The 20,113-nt window shown below is 40.3% G+C and overlaps 3 protein-coding genes across 3 annotated transcripts; 2 read left to right on the top strand and 1 right to left on the bottom strand.

Moving 5' to 3' along the window:
• The first annotated feature begins 961 nt into the window (after positions 1–961).
• Positions 962–3,341, top strand: LOC136420329 (uncharacterized). The gene is made up of 4 exons (XM_066407176.1): positions 962–988; positions 1,486–1,691; positions 2,141–2,365; positions 3,000–3,341. The coding sequence occupies exons 1-4, from the start codon at positions 962–964 to the stop codon at positions 3,220–3,222; spliced, it is 681 nt and encodes a 226-aa protein (XP_066263273.1). The 3' UTR covers positions 3,223–3,341.
• Positions 3,342–3,520: 179 nt separating this feature from the next.
• LOC136420328 (uncharacterized) lies at positions 3,521–8,172 on the bottom strand. The gene is made up of 11 exons (XM_066407175.1): positions 7,640–8,172; positions 7,181–7,207; positions 6,233–6,399; positions 5,868–6,024; positions 5,742–5,807; positions 5,246–5,542; positions 4,871–5,060; positions 4,471–4,716; positions 4,149–4,320; positions 3,854–3,999; positions 3,521–3,684 (listed from the first exon to the last, which is right to left on the bottom strand). The coding sequence occupies exons 1-11, from the start codon at positions 8,003–8,005 to the stop codon at positions 3,521–3,523; spliced, it is 1,998 nt and encodes a 665-aa protein (XP_066263272.1). The 5' UTR covers positions 8,006–8,172.
• A 3,938-nt stretch (positions 8,173–12,110) lies between these two features.
• LOC136420844 (galactosylceramide sulfotransferase-like) lies at positions 12,111–19,667 on the top strand. Its single transcript, XM_066407959.1, has 6 exons — positions 12,111–12,212; positions 12,701–13,020; positions 13,768–13,997; positions 14,557–14,835; positions 15,190–15,363; positions 17,290–19,667. The coding sequence occupies exons 1-6, from the start codon at positions 12,202–12,204 to the stop codon at positions 17,425–17,427; spliced, it is 1,152 nt and encodes a 383-aa protein (XP_066264056.1). The 5' UTR covers positions 12,111–12,201; the 3' UTR covers positions 17,428–19,667.
• The last annotated feature ends 446 nt before the right edge of the window (positions 19,668–20,113 follow it).

The raw sequence follows: 20,113 nt of genomic DNA, 5'->3' as shown, positions 1-20,113 counted from the left end.
GTTTCTCTAGCCTTCATTTTACGTGTAGTATTTCGGGTAAGGGGAAAATCCTGTATAGGTACCCGTATAGGTACCCGTATGGGTATACCGGTATACCCCATTTGGGGCCCCAACAAGCCAGGAAACACGCTATGACGGCCGTCATATGGGGCATCCAGAACGGCTGTTTTTTACGGTTTCCACATTGATATATGAGACACAAACAGTTGACTATACTCGGTCAGAGAATAGCTGAATATTTTACGATCTTTTGATTTCTATGAATGACGGAATTTTGGAATATACGGAATTTGCGAAGTTCGTAGATCTTCCTACGGAGCGACTGTCAGAACATGCGAGTACCGATCTCGGAGACCTTTCAACTAAACCCGTTCTGAAAAGGTTTAATACGGAAAACCTACAGGAAACGCCTCATGCTTAAGACAGAAACCGAGCACGGCATATTCAGACAAATCACGCCGAATGGCCGTAATGTTTGTGTCGCAATATGTGGTTACTTTCCGCCTAAGCGGCTAGTTCGCACATGTGTCATGGCTAACCTTTCGTGCATCGAGAACGGCGTTTCTTGTAGGTTTTACGCAGGTTTACTGGCAGCTCCAGCCAAACAGATCATGAGTATTGCATCTGAAGATAATGAAAAGCGGAATGGTTGATGGTTTGAGTGTTTTTTCTATTTCTTTTCAGATCGGGTTTAGTTGAAAGGTCTCCGAGATCGGTGCTCGCACGTTCTGACAGTCCGTACGAACTTTGAAAATTAAGTATTTTTCAAAATTCCGTCCTTCATAGAAATCAAAAGATCGTAAAATATGATTGTTCAGCTGACCGATTGTTCAGCTGACCGAGTATAGTCAACTGTTTGTGTCTTATATCAATGTGGAGACCGTAAAAAACAGCCGTTCTGGGTGCCCCATATGGCGGCCGTCATACTCATAGCGTGTTTCCTGGCTTGTTGGGGCCCCAAATGGGGTATACCGGTTTACCTATACGGGTACGGGTACCTATACAGGGTTTTCCCCTTACCCTAGTATTTCTATATCTAAGCGACACCGCTTTATCTAAAACATCAGAAGTTTTTAATGTAACTTCCATTTCATTATACCAAGAAGGTTTTTGCTGAACAGAACATAAGGAGAAGGCTATGAAATGTTTTTTTTTCTTTTTAAGTCGTGCTGTGGCCGTATGTTTTGCCACTTGAAATCCTGCTTCTATCCCCCCACCCGCTGAAGGCTTTATGGTTTTTTTCATAACATTTTGTTTAATCTCAATTAAACTCATAGAGATTGATTGGGCCATTTTGAGTATCAAATGACCTTAATTCGCACTGCAAACATATATTACGAGGCGGAGGTGACTAGAATCGGACGTAAGTTGATAAGAATGGATCCCTCCAAAACCATGCACATGAATCTTCGTGGTAAGATAAACAAATGCTAACCCAGGAACCAAATCTAAAGATATTCAAGTATAGAACCATGTATTACAAAGAACAGAAAACTCTTGGAGATTGATGCTGAGAGCCACAGTCATGACAGTGACGCCACGCTGGCGCAGGGCGATCTCTCGCGATCCCTGTCGGGCCAGCCGTTGCCCTTTCTCCCCTACCAATTTGAGCCGGAGGCAGAAGACTCTGACAGCGACGAGGAACCCGGAGGAGATCGTGGAAATGAGGAGCGGCTGTCCTCATTGAACTGGTGTGTAAATCGTTAGCGCGCCCGCCCTCCCACGGCATGGTTTTGCTTGCCGGTTTTCGTTGCAGCATTGCGCTGTTTGTATGAAATCTGTGTCTTTACAAATATTTTTGATAACCGTAATGTGGGGATCTAGTTAGTACAGTGCAACTTCATATATTGTAGTATTTCGTTTTGAGTCTTGCGTCAGCAAGTTGATTACCGCCCACCTCCCACCCACCGAATTCGAGGGGTTGAACTAGGGCCAACACATATACACATGTATTGAGACAACTGAAATAGACATTTTATCGTTACCGTCACAGTGCAGAGGGCTTACTATCCACAAGCTGAATGTGGTAGAGACATAAATAAATTGAATGGTTATCACTAAATTTTCTGTTGTTCTTTGAAATTTGAAGGATGAAATGAAGGATGAAAGTTACATACATACCCTGTATGTGGTGTTTCAGGTGTTCATGTGGTCACTGCAACATAATGCCTACAGCGGCAGAGTGTTTGTGTTGTCGTGAGGTGCAACTTATAGATGAGAAAAGAAATCTGCTGGTTCGTCCCGTCCCTGAATGTATTACCATGCACGAAGGATTTAGATCAATCTGTTTAGACATCTGGTCACTGCAGTGTGCCTACTTTGAGTACAGGCAGCAGTATGGGCACAGACAGGATGCAACCCATGAGTAAGCTACCAATACATCAATCATTATGAATCAAATACCCAATCAATTAACCAACCAATCAATCAATCAAATAGTCAATGACTTAATCAAAATGCACAATCTATCAATAGACTTATCAATTGATTGAGCATCAGCAAACCAATCAACCAAGTGATTTTATTGTACTGTACATGCATGTCATCACCTTTATGCTAAGAACAACAGATCATAAAGCTGAATATTATTAAACAATTGGGAAATATTTGTCAACCATCCTTGGAACAAATTCATAAACATATTTACAAATGTCCATATACAACATGTGTGTACATTACCTGTCACATGTAATTACTTAGTTTTTGTTGGGCACAACAATGATGATACCCCTTGCCCTTGTTCATTAACAAATCAATCGAGAATCCTACTACTGTAAGATGTGAAACATTTATCAGCAATAACAAATTTAGCAGCCTATAAATGGGGTTTTCAATGAATTCAGTACTAACATTCTAGCTAAGATCTGTGCTTATAAATATCATACATATACAAGGTCAAGCAGCAATTAGTGTTGACTACATACTATGTCTCAGACCCAAAGTTTTTATACATACTTTCCTGTCTGTGTTCACTAACAAATTCTAGTTGGACTTATATGAGCTATGACCCAGTGTGTGCTCAAAAAATACAATTTTCAAAAAGTCAAACCTGTTTCGTTTAGGAGGTACAGGTACATTGCCTACCGCCGATTGGTCCGATGGTGCTGGGGGTGGCTTGGAGAAGGGATCAGAGTTGTCCTCCCTGCCTGTGCAGTGACCAAGATAAGGGAGACTTTTCCTTCAGAACAGTATGCTGGGTTCAGGTACCCACCTTTGGATTAACCAAACAATTTTTGCAATATGCAGTCTCACTCACTATCAGTACAGACTCTGAGCCAGAGTGCAACCAATGTGTTATTCCTAGTATGCTAAAAAAGTCTAGTCTATAGAAGAATGTATATAGAAGAATTTATATTCCAAGTTTTTGTGAACCCCCTTTGTAAAAGTTGAACATTCAGAATATTTGTATAATACAGTTATGCAAATCTAAAAATAGCATGCATGTTGCATGTGTTGCACATATTTCAAGCCCTATACTCTATGGAAATTCTGATACATTCAGTTTTAACATTCAAACAAGTCAATTGAGGTCAAGTCCAAATCTGGTCCGGTGGGCTGCTACTGCCACTGCTTTGTCTGGTCTCTGGAAAGCACTTGACAGTGTTGGCGGTGCCTCCGCCTCATACGGCTCCTCTCCTACCTCACACCTTCTAACTGTTTCAAGCATCAGTTCAGTCACATAGTCTGTATTTCACAGAAATAGAAGAATTGGACAGCAGCATTAGTCTCGGATATTCATTTTTAAGTGCTTAAAAGGGACATTGAATGGGTAAGCAAATAAAGAGTGACCTAACCAGTCCCCATTAATCACAAACAATGATTGCAATAACAATCAATTTTGAATAGTCCTTACCGAATGTACAGTCTTGATGTACGTCCTGAACCGTGCAAGTGGTCTTGAATTTCTTGTACCGTAGCTTATGTACTTTGTCACCCTCTCTGGTCTCCGACTGTGGCCGCCCGCAGTTCTCATTGTGATGCAGCACTGCTAAGTACAACCTATGACACAAGTAAAGGTACACTTTGACATACAATATAAAAAGGAACAGGTAAAACAAAATATATAACATTTGATGCTTTAATCAAGAAGGGTTAAGTGTCCCTAAATTCTCCTTGTTTTAACCTGTTGATTTCAGAATGGTACTCACCTTGTCAACATTCCCCAATATGAGAAGGAAGCCCATTTGGGTGCAAAGTGGTTTACCAGGCTGTGGAAGCCTTCCAGTGCTGCAGTTTGGTATTTGGGCGACAGCTTCTTGATATCCCTCACCAGACAGGATTTGTTGACAATGGCACCTAACTTAACACTTGCCTTGGTGTCTAAAACAGTGAAAGAAATATTAATGCTAATACAACACTTTTGTGCTTCTTCAGACTTGTGAAAAGTAATATAATATTATGAACCAGTAAATGTACCTTCATTATGTAACATTAAATTTAAAGGACCATCACATCAGATAACAGTCTTACTTGGTTGAAGCCACTGTCTCCTTCCCAAAGCACCATGTTCACACCGGGGGAACAGCTCACCGTGTCCGTCATGGATGTTGTGTAGGTGGTTGTCAAGGGATGACCACTTGGCAGCCACAAGCTCACCAGGACCGTCCCTAGTTGAGGTTGCAGCCCAGTACAGGTGGTTTATGACGGACTGGATCCAGCCGCTTATGATGGCGCAATCCTTCTCCCTTGCGAGGGCTGTGAGTTTTTTCCTGATTCCTGGTAGTGGAAGTATATGAAAAATGCCACTGTTAAAATATGTCTATGTATTGTACATAAAAGTAAGTAGTTTGTGTTGCTTGTTTATTTAATCCTAATCAAAAGCCTATTAAATAATTTGTGGCTAGCCTAGAAGATTATTGAAAATGCTAACCTTTAGCAATATGCCAGATGTCATACAAATGACGTGTAGCAGGCATATTCTCACGGATCCATTTGGCCACTTGCAGGTGACGATCAGTTACTATTAGGGAAATCTGTAAGTTCCTGGTGCCTAAGAATGTCACTGCTCTCACCAAACCTTCCTTCTCCATGTTGTTGCTGCCACCAGCCACTTCATTGCTCTATGAAAGGACATATACGTATAATTAATAGATTGATTACATTATTCTCATCCTTTTCATAACAAAGTTTTTTGGCACTCAGAGTCTTAAAAACACTAGATATTGCTTTAAGAAAACAGTATGATTGTTTAAAGACATACCCATAAGATACTTATGATGCATGGAAGCCATTAATCAAAGCTTACCTGAACCAAATGAATGGTGAGAATCCTACTTGTCCTCAAGTCCATCATTGTATAGGCACCATACTTTGCAGAATGGCCAGGACTGTCAGCACGCCCATCGCCTCCCAGAATCAGCGGCTGTTGAGCTGTGTTCAGCAATTGTTCCTGCTTTGTCTGCCAGACATGCCGAATGGACGATTGCAGATACATCTGTTGGTGGCGGAAGAATGTCCTGATGGACACAGACTGGCATTTAAGGTGTTGGAAGACATTCAGTGCCTGGCGGGGAATCGCTCCTGCAACGACATTGATTTGTTGCTGTTAGGGGAGAAGGACCATGACAATATTCCTATATAACTATATGTGTTACGAATTTGTCTTTTATGTATTTTGCTGTTATAGAATGACATTCAATACAAACATCACATATATGGGTATTAAATGTAGCTGTACCTTAAAGACGAATGGTGAATGACATACGTTTTACCACAGGAAATAATGAAATACATGTACCTGCAAAAAGAATAGCTGCAGACATTAGCAGGTTCCCTGCAGGTGTGTTCCTAACAAACGGCTGGCTCCTCTAGGTTCTCATGTGGTGACACATGGTACACAGCTGGGAAACCTGGAGAAAGGACCCCACAGTCTCCAGGTTCAGCTTCACTTCTGAGCTGAAGCACATGCTGCAGATAGTGAAGAGTTGTAGGAGACAAGACTCGAACACAATGTACTTTCTTTCTTCCTGTGGTGGGGGTATGTTGTCAGGCACAGGAACTTCCCACCCCATGTCCTCATCCTCACTACATGTATTTGGATATAACAACAAAGAATGTATGTGTAAATGCGCCAGATAACATGACAATGAAAAGCATGATGAAAGTCAGTATTGTAGCCACAGTGACAAAAGGCAACACATGTTTTAGTTTCATAAGAAAGAGAGCTATATAACATGGATTGTCACAAGCATGTGCTTTTACATGCAATTCAAAATTAAAAAGACATGGCTACCTCTCAGCCTCCTGCCACTCCTCCTCGGTTGGGAAGTACTCCTCTTCTTCCTCCTCCTCCTCTTCCTCCTCTTCTTCTTCCTCCTCTTGCATATCATCAGTGTCGATGGTTTGTTCGGGGCATAAAAGTGAGCACTGCACCCCCACATCTACTCCAACAGGGGTAACCTGAGTTGCTGATGTATAGAATTAAAAAAGATGAGGGGAATTGTTTATCATAAATGTCAGAGTTTAATTTGTTAGTAAGCCTTGAAACATTAAGAAACATATTTTGCAAAGAGGAATATTACAACATTTCAACAATTATATAAAACAAGACGCATCATTTTTACCTTGGGTTTTGACTGATGGTTCTGTTTGCACTCCGACATGTACACCTGAGTCCATCTGCTCATTCTTAACATAGGGAGAAAATGTCATTCAGTTTGTTTCATAATCATCAAGTGGAAGAATGGCATTCAATTATAGTCTATCATGATGTTTCTTATAATGTGGCACTGCTTTGGAGATATCTTGATAAACAATTACTTCTGTCATAACAATTCCAAAGCATGCATAGTGTAATGTTACATTTAATACTACCAGAGAGATAATCACATTTTTTAGAAATTATAGAAATGATATCTGAATCCAACATACCTCAATTTCAACAGTGTTGCTGGCCCCTTCTTGTGATTCATTGCCCTGCAGCAAAATGATAATTACCATTTTATTGCAAGTTGATTATTTTATGGGAACATCTTATGCGGTTACAAAAGAACTGTCACTCAAACAATCTAATTGCTTTATATTCTCTTTGACTGATGTATTGCAAGATAGTTTATATTGTGTCAAGTACTGAACATTGCTTCATTGTTCACTTGCAGTTACAAAAAACAGAATATTTTTAGCCCCCAGACTCATTGCATTTTATGAACAGCTTATCAAATAGAATGGAAAACCAACTTACAGAGTCCTCTAGCAGCTCAGCAATGATCTGTTAACAAGATAATGAGATATCACAATTTACAATTGATGTTTAAGTACAAATACAGCATGTAACATGATACATCATGTTTATAGACATCAAACAGGCAACTAAGGAAGGCCCAGTACATCACTATTTACGATTCCACAAGTAACAGTGACAAAAACAGAAAATTTGATAGCAGTGAATACCATGTTGAATGATTTCATGTAATCAGTCCCATTTATTTTGACCCGCGTTTCATGCTGCAAAAGTAACGATAGGATGTTTACGTATTTCGCCGGCGCCCCCCTCCCCCTATCACGAAAACAACATGCTATTACACGTATACACGGTCGTCCAAATAAACTACACACGTTTATATCTTCATTTTATATATAAGTATTTCACGATTTTACCAATTTTTAAGATTTGTTTTGTAAGACAATATATTTCACCTACCCGTCGCTTGTTCAGTTTCTGAACAGCTGAGTCAGTTCTTCTAGCAGACGACACCGGCGTTCCACCGGCACTACCAGCCGCCGCCGAGCTAGGCTTGGCATCAGAAACGTCAGGGAAGGCCGTGGACTTGAGCTGTGCCCGCTTGATATATCCAAACCTACATTCAAGAGGGCTACCGAGAAACTGCCCTGCAGAGAAGTGCGCACTGCACAGGTATGGGCTGGCGCCAGCGATCCAGTTAGCCCTCCGCCTCCCCACATACTTCTCCCATACGCGGCGACGCCGGGGACTCTTTGGAAACTCATGTAGACTAAACCCTAACTTATGAGTGTTGCCGCACCCAAAAGCTACACAACGTTTGCCCATAACGAAAAAGAAATCACACCATGACGTTAAAAAGGGAAGAAAACGTAAATAGACTCTGTGACAGAAATGTCGTCTGCAAAATTCTTCCCGCCGCACTGGGACTACCCCCTGTGACGTCACTTCCGGTTCAGCTGCACGATTGAGGAATGTGAGCCGGAGGTGCAGTTTTCGTGTAATGTTCGCAAAATAGGGGGCGCTTCGTCAAAACAGACTTAAAGTTTATATCCGTGTTACACGTGATTAAGCCCATTTATTGTTGAAATGCCCCATAGCCCGTGGCATGGGGGCTTTAAGGGATTTCAAACTTACTTATTTCATTTGGCGCTATTTGAATTGGTTCTTCGCGTTTGGTGACCACTCCAGAGGGCGACAGAACACCATGAACAGAACAGTTTGTCCACGATTTTGGAACGAACGCTGAGGTAGGATATCTCATCTTATATGCCTTATACTTGCGTATAGGTAACATTAGTCCATCTGTATGTGTATTCAGGTAAATGTAGATCGAGAATTATGTACCCAGGACGTCCCTGGTATTACAAAAATAACTCGTTCGAGTTACCGTACAAATTATAGTCAGTGCATATAATTAGCGAAACGGAGTAAACTTGCGTTGTCAAATAATTTATCCTGCTGTTTACACGGTCTCTCGCTGACCAGGGGAAAGACCTCTGGTGTTGTTGCAACGTAATTTGGGGGCTTATTTTACTCTGTATTCTGCACAAAACGATAGCCTCGTGTCTGTGTTTTTGTAAACAAATTAGTGGCTGGGGGAGGGGGGCATATTGTTGCTTCTTCATGCACTCACGTTTTCCCAAATGCTTTGTGAATCATTTCTTTCCTCCTTTAGTTTAATAGACTATAGTAGATCCATTCAAACAGGTAGGAAGATCTGTTCTTTTAGTTATCATGTTGCAGTACTTCTTCAAACCACTACTGAACTGCTGAAAGAATTTATTTTTTTATATTTAAGGAATTGTATGTGATACTACTATGCTGGGTGATATAGGTGTATGTAAATATTGTAATTTTACAAATTGTGTTGACATACTGTATGTGAACTTAGATTCTCATTTTTTTTTGCTTTTCAACCATAGGGCTGTAGATCAAGAATATGAGCGTTGGACGTAGCTAGTATTACTTATTAGAAATTATATTCATCAGAATATACGTTTTATTTTAAAAATCGTACTGCCAGGATCAGGTATACTTTGAGATAGATTGCAAAACATTTGTGTTACAGTTGGGATCAGGATTTTTGATGCAAGTTGGACTCCGTTTCACCAGATTAGACTCTTTGGAAGTTAGGAACACACAGTAATCAGCACGAGATCGTATCATTGTCACAGTGACAATTTGCACCTCCAATCAAGTAGCTTCCCCTTCTATATTTTCAACCTCCTTGCTCCAATCAATTCAAGCCAATTTTGAAATACTAAATATGTTCAGTTGGCATCAGATGTCTAACATTTTTTTTTGCTTTTTCTTTCAGTTGTGACTGCTGCAGTCCCCAGCTGCCACAGAATTGGACCAAAGCCTACTAAATCAAACTTTTTGGTCAATTAGAATAACCATTCGCACTAATAAAAATGTTACACAATCTTCTATTACTGCTTTTACTTCTGTACACACCTGTACTCATTACAAGACTATCCTGCCACTAAACAGACTGTGAACTTGAACTCATTACGAGACAATCCTCTGCCACCGAGCAGGTTGTGCATTTGTACTAACTTCTGCCACTAAGCACACTGTGCACTTGTACTCATTAGCAGACTATCCTGCCACTGAGCAGACTGCATTTGTACTTTCTGACTAATAGTGTGTCACAATCACTTGTGATATTTATTCCTATTCACATACATATACTGTACAGATACAAATACACATATTCGAGTATGATGACCCTCTCAGTTCCTACACCTGAATGAGGTGGGTTGATATTGCTATAGCAGGCTTTTTATGCATTTCTGTTATGTGTACCGCATAACTCGACAACCTGTAAACGTATCTTATCAATATTTGGCAGTTCAGTAGCATATGTGGAAATGAAAGCCAATGCAGTGAAGGTGAACATCAAATTAAGGCCCAATTAACATAAATAATGAAGAAAATTCATTTCGCTCCATTGCACAATACGACTTTACGACATGTAAGACCAGTCACCTAATTCATAAACCAAGGAGGTTAATTTCCACGTAGATGAAATGCCAGCTTTTTGCAAAGCTCTTGTTTGCTTTACTGTTACCATGGCCATGCCATGTTGATTCACATCAAATGCTATTACAAAAAATGCCAACAAACGGCATCATGTTTTATCATATTATGATGGACTACAAGTCGAGGCACAACTCAACACAAAATGTATGAGGGCATTTGTATCAGCGCTCTTTTAACAAGGGCTATCGGGCCCGTCAATCACGTTGGAATGAGTGGGGGGGGGGGCGTCAGAGACTTTCAGACACTTTTCACTACAAGATTAATATGCCCGCAAACGTGGCGCAGTGATATCCCAAAAACATTTTTACAGGTGCTAAATTTCGACGCTATAATATAAAATAAGTAAACCAAATAAAAGTAACTACTGTCAATCTTGAAATGTTCTTGGTGGTTTAAATTTCGACTTTTTTCACCAAACCAAGTACTTACACAACTCCTATTTACCTGTATTAATCTGCATATGCGAGCATTGCATTGAAATGTGCCTCAGCCTGCCAAAACTCAAAAGGATTACTTCAGTATTTAACTGGTTTTGAACTTGGAAATGTTGAATTGTAAAATAATGTTACCTACAGATATGCTGGAAATAATTTCCCCAACTTCCTGTCATTGAATAATGTTTTGGGTGTCGTTACATTGCACATGCATCAGTATTTATGGATAACCAACTTTTCTATCCAAGTTCGTGTGTTTGATCTGAACGTATTCCTGGCAAATAAAAACATATTCTAGATTGAAATATGTAAAATATTGTAGAAAGTCCGTATGTTGGGTCTGTCTGTATCCGTGGCAAATACAAATGTATCCTAGACGTGAATATGGCAAAGATACTAGTGTAAAATCTACATCAAAAATCCTTCTTTCGGGTTTTGTCGGATCCCGATCTCGACAACTGTTCTCTGCTTCGGTTTATTTGTATATATTGTTTGTTGTCCTCTGGTTGTCTCACTGAATGTAACACGATTCGTTTTTGTTATTTATTTAGTGGGCCCCCTTGGAAATCAACTTCAAATAAGTTGAATGGGGCTACCCACTTGTCTGAAGATGAATAAATAAATAAATAGATATCCAGGATTCCGGATCATCGGATCCGTCTGCATTCACTAACAATACAGAAAAAAAATCCATATACGTATCCGTCAGAATCTAGGGCATTTCCGCAAAATCCTTATGTTTGGATTCCTTTGGATCTTCGGTTCCAGATCACGGTTAACGTTCTCCTTAATTAGTTTTTTACGGATTCGTTGTTGAATCTGCCTGCATTCGCCAAAAATACAGAAAAATCCTTCAACGTATTTGCCAGGATCTGAGGCCATTTCGTGCAGTGTAAAGGTACTGACAAGCCTTGCTTTCCATGCTCTTACTGGTGATGTGGGACATGGCTGGCAGTTTGACTGTAAATGTACATAGCCCATGTCCGTACTAGTTTCTTAGACTGACAAATAGATACTAGTCATAACTAGCCACATTTCTAGCCACACAACCATAACAAAGCTAGTTCAGCTGCGAGGAAGACATTTTAAAGCTGCAAACATAGATAAAATTACACACTTTGATACAGGTCCGACAGTGGAAAGTTGATCACAGGATTGGTTTTCCAAAAACTGAAAGTTTCAGATAGTATTGCCTTGATAACGTAGCTTTGTTACACCTTACAACTATCTGGGTTATTCTCCATTGTTAGATAATGTTTCCTTGAAAATCGGTAAGACAAATGTCTGAAACCTTTGGCTAGTTCCTGCATCTGCCTTTGTTTTCAACTTGTAGGCAGTCTGGAATTTGTTTAATATATATTTATGGGTGCCAATTCAAATTCATTTGAAGGTCACAGTGGGGGCACTTTATTAATGCCTTACCCAGTACTATTTGCCTTTTTACAGCAGAAGAAGATTCTTCTAAGTGGCATCGGTCCAACAAGTGGACCACAGGCATCACACGACGTAAGGCTGACATCTGAAGAGCCATCTCTGCAGAACATGAGGCAATGGTATGTACGAATCAACCTTTTGTTTGTGCCGACCCGTAACATTTCCAAAATATTTGAAGTACTGAAATATTGGAAGCAACAGGTCCTGGATAGTGAGGAAGTTGGTCCATAGTTTTCCAATGAATCTGCTTGAGAGTCTCACCTTACAAACCTGATTATGGCTTTACCTGGAACTACAATATGTGGATCAGCATGGGAGGGGGGATTGAAATGATCATAAAACTTGTACAAAAGCTAATATTATGATATCATTATTGCAATAGTATTGTAATTTAATGGTCACTGGTGACTGCACCACAATGTTGAATGAAAACAAACAAACAGTGTCTCCTAAATAATGTGCAAGCCACAAAATATATTCACTCGGAGTTATCTTACAGATATAAATGCGTCTGAAATATGACCAATAACGTTTGCTGTGGAATGTATCAATTTGATATAATAAAAAGACAGACAATCATAATGTGAAAATGCCTCTTTCTTTTCAGGACTCAGCCTGACTTTGAAGACAACACAAAGGAAACAAACCTGTCGTCCGAAACGTGTCATCCACGAAGAAAGTTCGTCTTCATCAAAACTCACAAAACCGGGAGTTGTACTGCAGTGAACATTTTCCAAAGATACGCCCTCTTTCACCGCCTGTCTGTGCTGATGCCGACGGGAGGGAATCTGCTCGCCTGGCCCTTCCCTCCTGCCGAGCACGATTATGTACACACCCCAGACGAGCAGTATGATGTCCTGCTAAACCACGTGGTGTACAACAAAACATGGCTACGGTCCAAGTTCCCGGAAGAAACAGCCTATATCTGTAAGAAATGTTTACATATATTTAAGCTTTAAAGGTTCCTTACAAATAACTTGAATGGATAAATTCTACACATAAATAATATCATACCATATGTCACATAAGTAAAGGTTGTCGCTATCTGAAACTCTAAATTGAGTTTTTTTTTGCTTAAAATGTTTTTTTCTCTTTAATACATTTGCACCATATATACATTAAAACATACCTTATGCACAGGTTGGATGGATTCATGTGGAAACAACATTGTAGGATTTACTAAATCAGACGGTTGTGAATATTTAAAACTGTAAATGGACCATTTTTGTTTTGAGTGTTTTATTTACTTCTAGATATCATCCGATACACATTTATTATTAGCTATAAGGAAGAAAGTATTAGCTATCTCAAACAGCAACAGAACATTTTTTCAACGAAAATCATTGTCTCTTTTTTAATTGTATATTGATATGCGTTATTTACCGTGTGCAAATCTATCATCTTATATGCAAAGATTTTTCTCATGGATCCAAATAGCAGATTCAAGTACATGTTGACATTTGACAATCCTGTATTGTACACATAAAAAGATTTATTTGAAATTATATTTAAAATGCATAAATGTGGGAAATTCCATTAATGATTGTAAAGTAGATTGTCATTCCAAATTACACGAGTCTTTATAGAATTTTGTTATCTAACAGAAGGCGCTATACATTGTGCTTGTACAAATTTTTTCCAATTAAGTTTATAATACCTCTGGTTTACTTACAGCTATCATACGGGAGCCAAGCAGTCAGTTGAGGTCGGCCTTTAATTATTATAGTCTTCTCAAGCTCCTGAAGATCCAGTCTCAGAACCCTGTCCAGATGTTTCTGCAGGACCCGTGGAAGTACAAGCACCGGTCTGAGGCTTACTTTGACTTCTGTAACGTGACCTGGGACAGCACCAGGAACTTCCTGTCATTCGACTTGGGGTACCCCACAGAGGCAGCGGAGGACAAGGTATCTGAATTTCTAGATTTGCGAAAATTTTACGATTTAAATTCAGATTATTTGGCGCAAGATTGTTTCTCTTTTTTAGCTCCAAATTCCTTTAAAACTTGCCCAAACCATTTCCAATCAATTTGAAGAATGTTTCTTTCCCGACATTAAATAAACCTGTTGCGAAGTACGGCGGCCATTTTGAATTTTCTGGGGTCAGCTTGGGGTCGTCGTGCACTAAAACGAGGCTATAGTCCGTGCTCCCCGATGAACTTATAAGCCAGTATTTCAATATAAGTATGCCGCCTCTTATGGTATATTTCACCTCTTTAAAGCAATGTACTGTGGTTAATTTATATCTATTTATTTATTTATTTATTTAACTTCTCCATAAAAAGGATGCGTGACGAAACAGGTTTATCCCCGAAAGGGTACCTGTCATGTGTAGAAACTACTTTTGTTGAAATTTTGAATTGGTTTGGGCTAATTTTTTAATTCAGTGCTTTTATCCCCCTTATGCACTTTGCATAACTTAAACTCTGCGCGTTAACTTACATCCCTCCTTTTGTTTTTCTACAAGGAACGAGCTCGTAGATACATCAGTGAACTAGAAGCCGACTTCACGCTGGTCTTGCTGCTGGAACATCTGGACGAGTCCATTGTTCTCCTCAGACGGCTGATGTGCTGGGAGGTGCGAGACGTTCTGTACGACATCGTGTCAAAGAACAATCGGAGTTATCCATACAAATCTTACAGCCCCACCGCCGAGGAACTCGCAAATCTCCGCCGGTGGAAAGCCGTGGATTACTTACTGTATGACATGTTCAACTCATCCTTGTGGAGAAAGATCGCAGCACAGGTAAAGCCACTATCATCCACATACGACCTTCCCGTGACTTTGCTCTCGACCACTCGGCACTCCCCAGCCAAGGTCGGCTCTTGCTTCGGATATGGATGTATCTTATTCTAGCTACAGTTCGCATCTCTTATCACATCTAAGTAGATAATGACTTTTGCCAAATTTGCTCCCTCTTGGTGTTCTCGCGATTAGCTTGCTACCGGGCCCCGGGTTGATTTTGACCGTGCCCAAAATAGCCCGGTTGCCGCAGGTTGTCTCCCGAAAAAAAGCCGTAAGCTACCCGTCGGGGCACCTTTTTGCAATTTTAATCGTATTGAACTAGATGTTCAATGTCCGAAAAATTTTGTCACACAGGGTTCAGATTTCTTCGAGGAGCTGCGCTACTTTCGCGAAGTGAAGAAGCGTGTCGGCACGTTCTGCCATTCAAGTAAACAGAGAAGTCACCCTCCTTCTCTCACCATAAAGGCGTCCAAATGGAGTCGACAATTTGCGGTGGATGCCAAGTACTGCAGCAGTATACAATCCAAAGTATGTAATAGATTAGAAAAGACAACGTTTATATAAGCAACTGGATAGATCTCCTAAAGGTCAGGACTTTCTGTGTAATGTTTTTATTACTACTAACGGGGGGTCCCATAACTTCAAACGTAAATTTATGAGTTCGACATCGCCTTGCACCAGTGTCGGTTGTCTAAAAAGTGTTGCGTTTTGACGAATGATTAATTAGAGTGGCGGTGTTTAAGGATTTTCCGTTGTCGAGTTGATTTTAAATCGTCCATGCACGATTTACACTATAATCTCAGTCGGTAAAACCAGAAAATTATTGTTATGAATATAGCGTTCCATATTGTTCCATTCAAATTAGGGTACCGTAACTTCGGCATACAAATACCATTGTCTCTCTTTAATTCGTCGGCATGATTTTAAGTTAACAGACGGAATGATTTTGTGTCAACTAACTTCAGCTTCCCTGTAGTGAATGATTTTTCACCGTGCGTAAGTTGCCACCGATGCGGGGCGCGCTGTGACTTAGCCACTGTTTACGCCGCTTGTTGCGTTCCAAGCCATGTCAACGTTGACGATCCGTTCTTTGGTATGGCAATAAGAGTAGGCACTTCAATTCATACAAATGGTCCCGTAGCATGAACGCAGAGATGCCACAAATGTACCACAAGTACGTCCAAAACTGCCGGGCAATCATTGTCACACCGGAAATTGAAATTGTGACTTTTGCACTCGGCACGGCACCGCATGTGACCAGAATGGACGCGGTAATTCTTCCTTGTTTTTCCAGTCGATTCAATGAAAATTTATGACATATTTTAAACAACATCATCAATTGTTTTTAGAGCTCGCTATCCCTGATTTTCTAGATATTTTTTGAGCAAGCAATGAGAAATCGCCATTTACATTCAATGAACTTAGTGTTCATGCATTCAGAGATCTCCGATCCGTGCCGCCCACATCAAAGCAAAGCAGCCTGTCAATTTTAATTTACATGCGGGGTTAGGTTACATGTTTGCAACATCAATGCCTTTGCTTGTGGAACCATGTGCAAGTCTACCGACGGAAACTTAACAAATGCAAGTTTATCCGACGTGTTTCAAGCTAGATTAATAAGATTTGCCGTTTTGGATCCTCACTAGCGCTAGTACTTGATTTAGACGGGGACCGTGAAATGTCAACACTGTAGCATCACATTCGAATCGTGATCAACGGAATGTCCGTGACGTAAAGGGGGAGGGCGTTCGAAGCCGCAGCTATTTCGTTATTTGAGACAAGTTTAATCGCTACATAATCCAACGAACACCTACGTTTTTTGTGTGTTTTGTATAGCTTTATCCCTCTTGTCTGAAACAAGAAAGTTTGCGTTACGATTGTAGACTGTTCTTTATGTCAGAGTTGCAATTACGTAATGACCCTGTATCGAACGTAGCCATTGCTTATAGCCGAATTTTCCTGGTGGCGCAAAAATGAGTTAACTGTACACAAATCCGTGTTTCATTCAGACGACAGCTATATGCATGAACTTGGGTTCTCGGCGTTTCTATTCAGCACAGTGGATAGAAACAAATATTTCTCTCTTCTGCATAATGAGACAAAGAAAAACTCGTTCGAAGTTATGGTACCGTCGAAGTTATGGGACCCAACGTTACTACTACTACTAATAATATCAATGATACCACTACCACTATCACTAATACTGCTACCTCTACTGCTACATCTACTACATGTAATACTACTGCTACCTCTACTACATGTACTGCTACTATAACTGTTTATACTACTACTACTGACACTACTTCTACAACTACAGATACTACTACAACTACTATTGGTCAGTCTAGAACAGACCGTTATTTTAAAATGAAAGCATATGTAGTTTCAGATATTCTAGATTTATTGAATTCTAATGAACCGTAATACGTTGTTTTACTTTTTTTTCTGACACAGGAGATTCAACTTGGAAAGTATATCAGAAAACGTGCATCAACGAAAGACAAAAAAGACCGGTCGGTCATGAGAGTGGCTTCAAACGTTCTTCGCATTGTTAAAGGTCTACCTACTGTCAAGTATAAGGCCCAGGCATAGTAAGGCAAACGTTGATAGTGTCCATTAGAATTAGCTACTAGTAGGCTTAAGTGTGCCTTACCTTTTAGCCCGCCAAAATGGACAATATCGCGTTGTCTACATGAATTGTCTACTTGTTAAAGCATAAATGAAAACTGGCTCATGCCTTCAGAATAGTTAGAAAAATAGCATTTTACTGAAGCGAAATGATTTCTAACATGTAGCGAAACGGAGTCTGCCATGTAGCGAAACGACCGGTTACCGTCTACATCAGGTAGGTCTATTTAGTGTAAATTGTGATGGATCTAGGAAATCAGCTGACCTTATGCAGCTTGTTCTTGTAGTTCTCAAACATCAGAAATATGAACTAATGGTGTAAGGAGGCCCACCACGGTGGGTGTCCTGGATAATTCATTACGAAGGACCCTATCTCATTCGTCAATAGTTTCGTCCATGTCCATGACGTCATTCATTCTTGACTACTTAGTATTCAACATCGCCATTGAGCACCGTGATCTTTGCCCTTGTATTAATATTCCTTCATGTTTAAAGTTACGAGACAAATGCACAAACTGATGCGTGCTCACGAAAACATCAGCTAAATTGCCCTTTTATAACCTCGGTCACCTTCCCGGCTATCATGACTATAGCCTTACATTATCTTTCCTCGTAGGTATTACATCATCTTACCTATAAGTTCTACTTTATAAGGATTACATTATAAGTATTATAGAATTGCAGCAAAATTGTTACTCGTTGAGTAGAAACCGAGTTCGTTATACATTCCAAGTATACATTATAATTTGGAAAAAAAGTTTCCTGAAAGGGTAACTTTTTGTAATTACCCAAAAACAAAAACTTGGTACAATCCACTTGCCCACGTGACCGGAGTCAGTTGAGTGGAGCGAGCCGGGTCGGTCGGACACTCCGACCCCGTCTAGATTTTCTTTTCCAAGCAGGATGGAGAAGGAATATACCCGTCGACGTCGGTCTAGGAAGTGCTCAGTTTGTCGTCTCCCAGTGAAGGGGCATCCAGGCCCGTGTGGTCCAGGAAACTGCTTGTACGAGAGGGCGGAGGGGTCGTCGGATGAGGAATATTTCTCCCGCCTGAAAAGCGAGCGCCGCTTACAAGACAGAGTTCGACATCTGAGGAAAGACAGCAAAGTGACAGATATTGCGCGCCGTGTATGGTCGGAAGGAACCTAGGACGAGTCAGAGGATACCCTGGTGCCCAGGCCGCGATCCATGCTGAGCAAGAGCGCCTTCCTCTCATCTCGACATAACGACGAGGACCAGGCTCGACACGCGCGGGGCAAGAGTGAGCCGCCCCAGGTTTCCCGCCATTGCTCCGCGTCAACGAAGGTCCAGGACAGGGAATCAACAGAACACACAGACGACCAGCGAAACACGGTCGGGGATCCAAGGGAATCAAAAGAAGTTAATTATACGTTATAAGCAATATCGAGTTGCAGCGAATTTGTTACCCGTTGAGTGGAAACCTAGTTCGGTGTATTACATTAAAAGTATATATTATAAGTATTACATTATAGGTACATATTATAAGTTTGCAGCAGATTTGTTTCACGTTGAGTAGAACTAGCCTTAAGGTGCCCAACATGTATTGCGTGCTAGCGGTACCGTATAAGTATTACCTTCCCATTACCTTGTAAGAATTACATTATAAGTACATGTATTATCGAGTTGCAGCGATTGTTACCCATTGTGTAGAAACCTCGCCATTGATCACCGTGATCTTTTTCCTTGTATTATTATTGATCATGTGTATATTCTTTTGACTTGGAAGTCTTGTTCCCGAGAATGTTTCCAGTTATTGGAGAAAAATGTTAGATAATAGACCTTCAATGTACCATTCAGTACTTTAAATCGTTGTAAAACTTGCGATGTCCTTCAAAAGTTGCGATGTCCTGTTTTCACCTTGATGTCGATAGCCAATGGAACACACTTGACGTCTCAGTCAGGACAGGGGAACTGTGAATCTTTGTCGTTTAAACGGCGTCTTGTCAAGTTACTACCAAGCAGTTTCGGTGATCATTTTGCACCTGATAATCTCTGTGCATTGGCATCTGCCTGCCCTAAGGCCTCGTTAGCTTGTTGATTACAGATAGCGCAATACGTACAACAATCGTTTGATTATGTTTCATGGAATAATGTCTTGTGCTGTATGTATGTCGAATCATACTTAACTATGTTTGATGATGTTGATTTATGATGTGTAGTGCAACATGTTCAATTTCTTTTGATTAGTTGTTTATTTTTGGGCCAGAGCTATACATGAGGCAACATCATCTGTTCTCTTACCCCATTCACATGTGAGTGGATAAATAGAAAAAACAACAAACAGCTGAACAAAAATCTAAATTAGAGTTCCACGACCTCATATTTTCGCCAAATGAGTTGAACCTTTATGATTAGCGTATTGTGGGTGTTTCTCATTGATTACATATCATACCAGTTGATCATCTTTTTCTTTATATAGAAACTGCATTTAATGTTCTCGAACAATAATTACATTGCAGTTTTCATGTCAAAACGTCATTGTTCACAGTCGAACACGACATCAGTAAACGTCAGCCAGCTGCTGCATTACTGGGTGCTGAAAGTGAATTTATTATCTCGTTAAGAGGAATAAACGAGCGAAATGGGTGCCCAGGCGTCGAAGGTTAAAATGGGTTACCTTGACAAGCTG

Source organism: Branchiostoma lanceolatum, chromosome 15 (assembly GCF_035083965.1).
Source record: "Branchiostoma lanceolatum isolate klBraLanc5 chromosome 15, klBraLanc5.hap2, whole genome shotgun sequence".
Taxonomy (NCBI): domain Eukaryota; kingdom Metazoa; phylum Chordata; class Leptocardii; order Amphioxiformes; family Branchiostomatidae; genus Branchiostoma; species Branchiostoma lanceolatum.
This window is presented reverse-complemented; position numbering and strand designations above follow the sequence as displayed.

Excerpts from the sequence above, each read along its gene's own strand:
- LOC136420844 (XM_066407959.1), top strand. Across the intron at positions 13,021-13,767 it reads GGAAGAAACAGCCTATATCT|CTATCATACGGGAGCCAAGC; the intron begins GTAAGAAATGTT and ends GTTTACTTACAG. Across the intron at positions 13,998-14,556 it reads CAGAGGCAGCGGAGGACAAG|GAACGAGCTCGTAGATACAT; the intron begins GTATCTGAATTT and ends TTTTTCTACAAG.
- LOC136420328 (XM_066407175.1), bottom strand. The coding sequence starts at position 8,005 with ATGGGCAAACGTTGTGTAGCTTTTGGGTGCGGCAACACTCATAAGTTA. Across the intron at positions 6,025-6,232 it reads GAGTGGCAGGAGGCTGAGAG|TGAGGATGAGGACATGGGGT; the intron begins GTAGCCATGTCT and ends AAATACATGTAG. Across the intron at positions 4,000-4,148 it reads TATTGGGGAATGTTGACAAG|GTTGTACTTAGCAGTGCTGC; the intron begins GTGAGTACCATT and ends CTTGTGTCATAG.
- LOC136420329 (XM_066407176.1), top strand. The coding sequence starts at position 962 with ATGGGGTATACCGGTTTACCTATACGG. Across the intron at positions 1,692-2,140 it reads CGGCTGTCCTCATTGAACTG|GTGTTCATGTGGTCACTGCA; the intron begins GTGTGTAAATCG and ends GTGGTGTTTCAG. Across the intron at positions 2,366-2,999 it reads AGACAGGATGCAACCCATGA|AGCTATGACCCAGTGTGTGC; the intron begins GTAAGCTACCAA and ends TGGACTTATATG.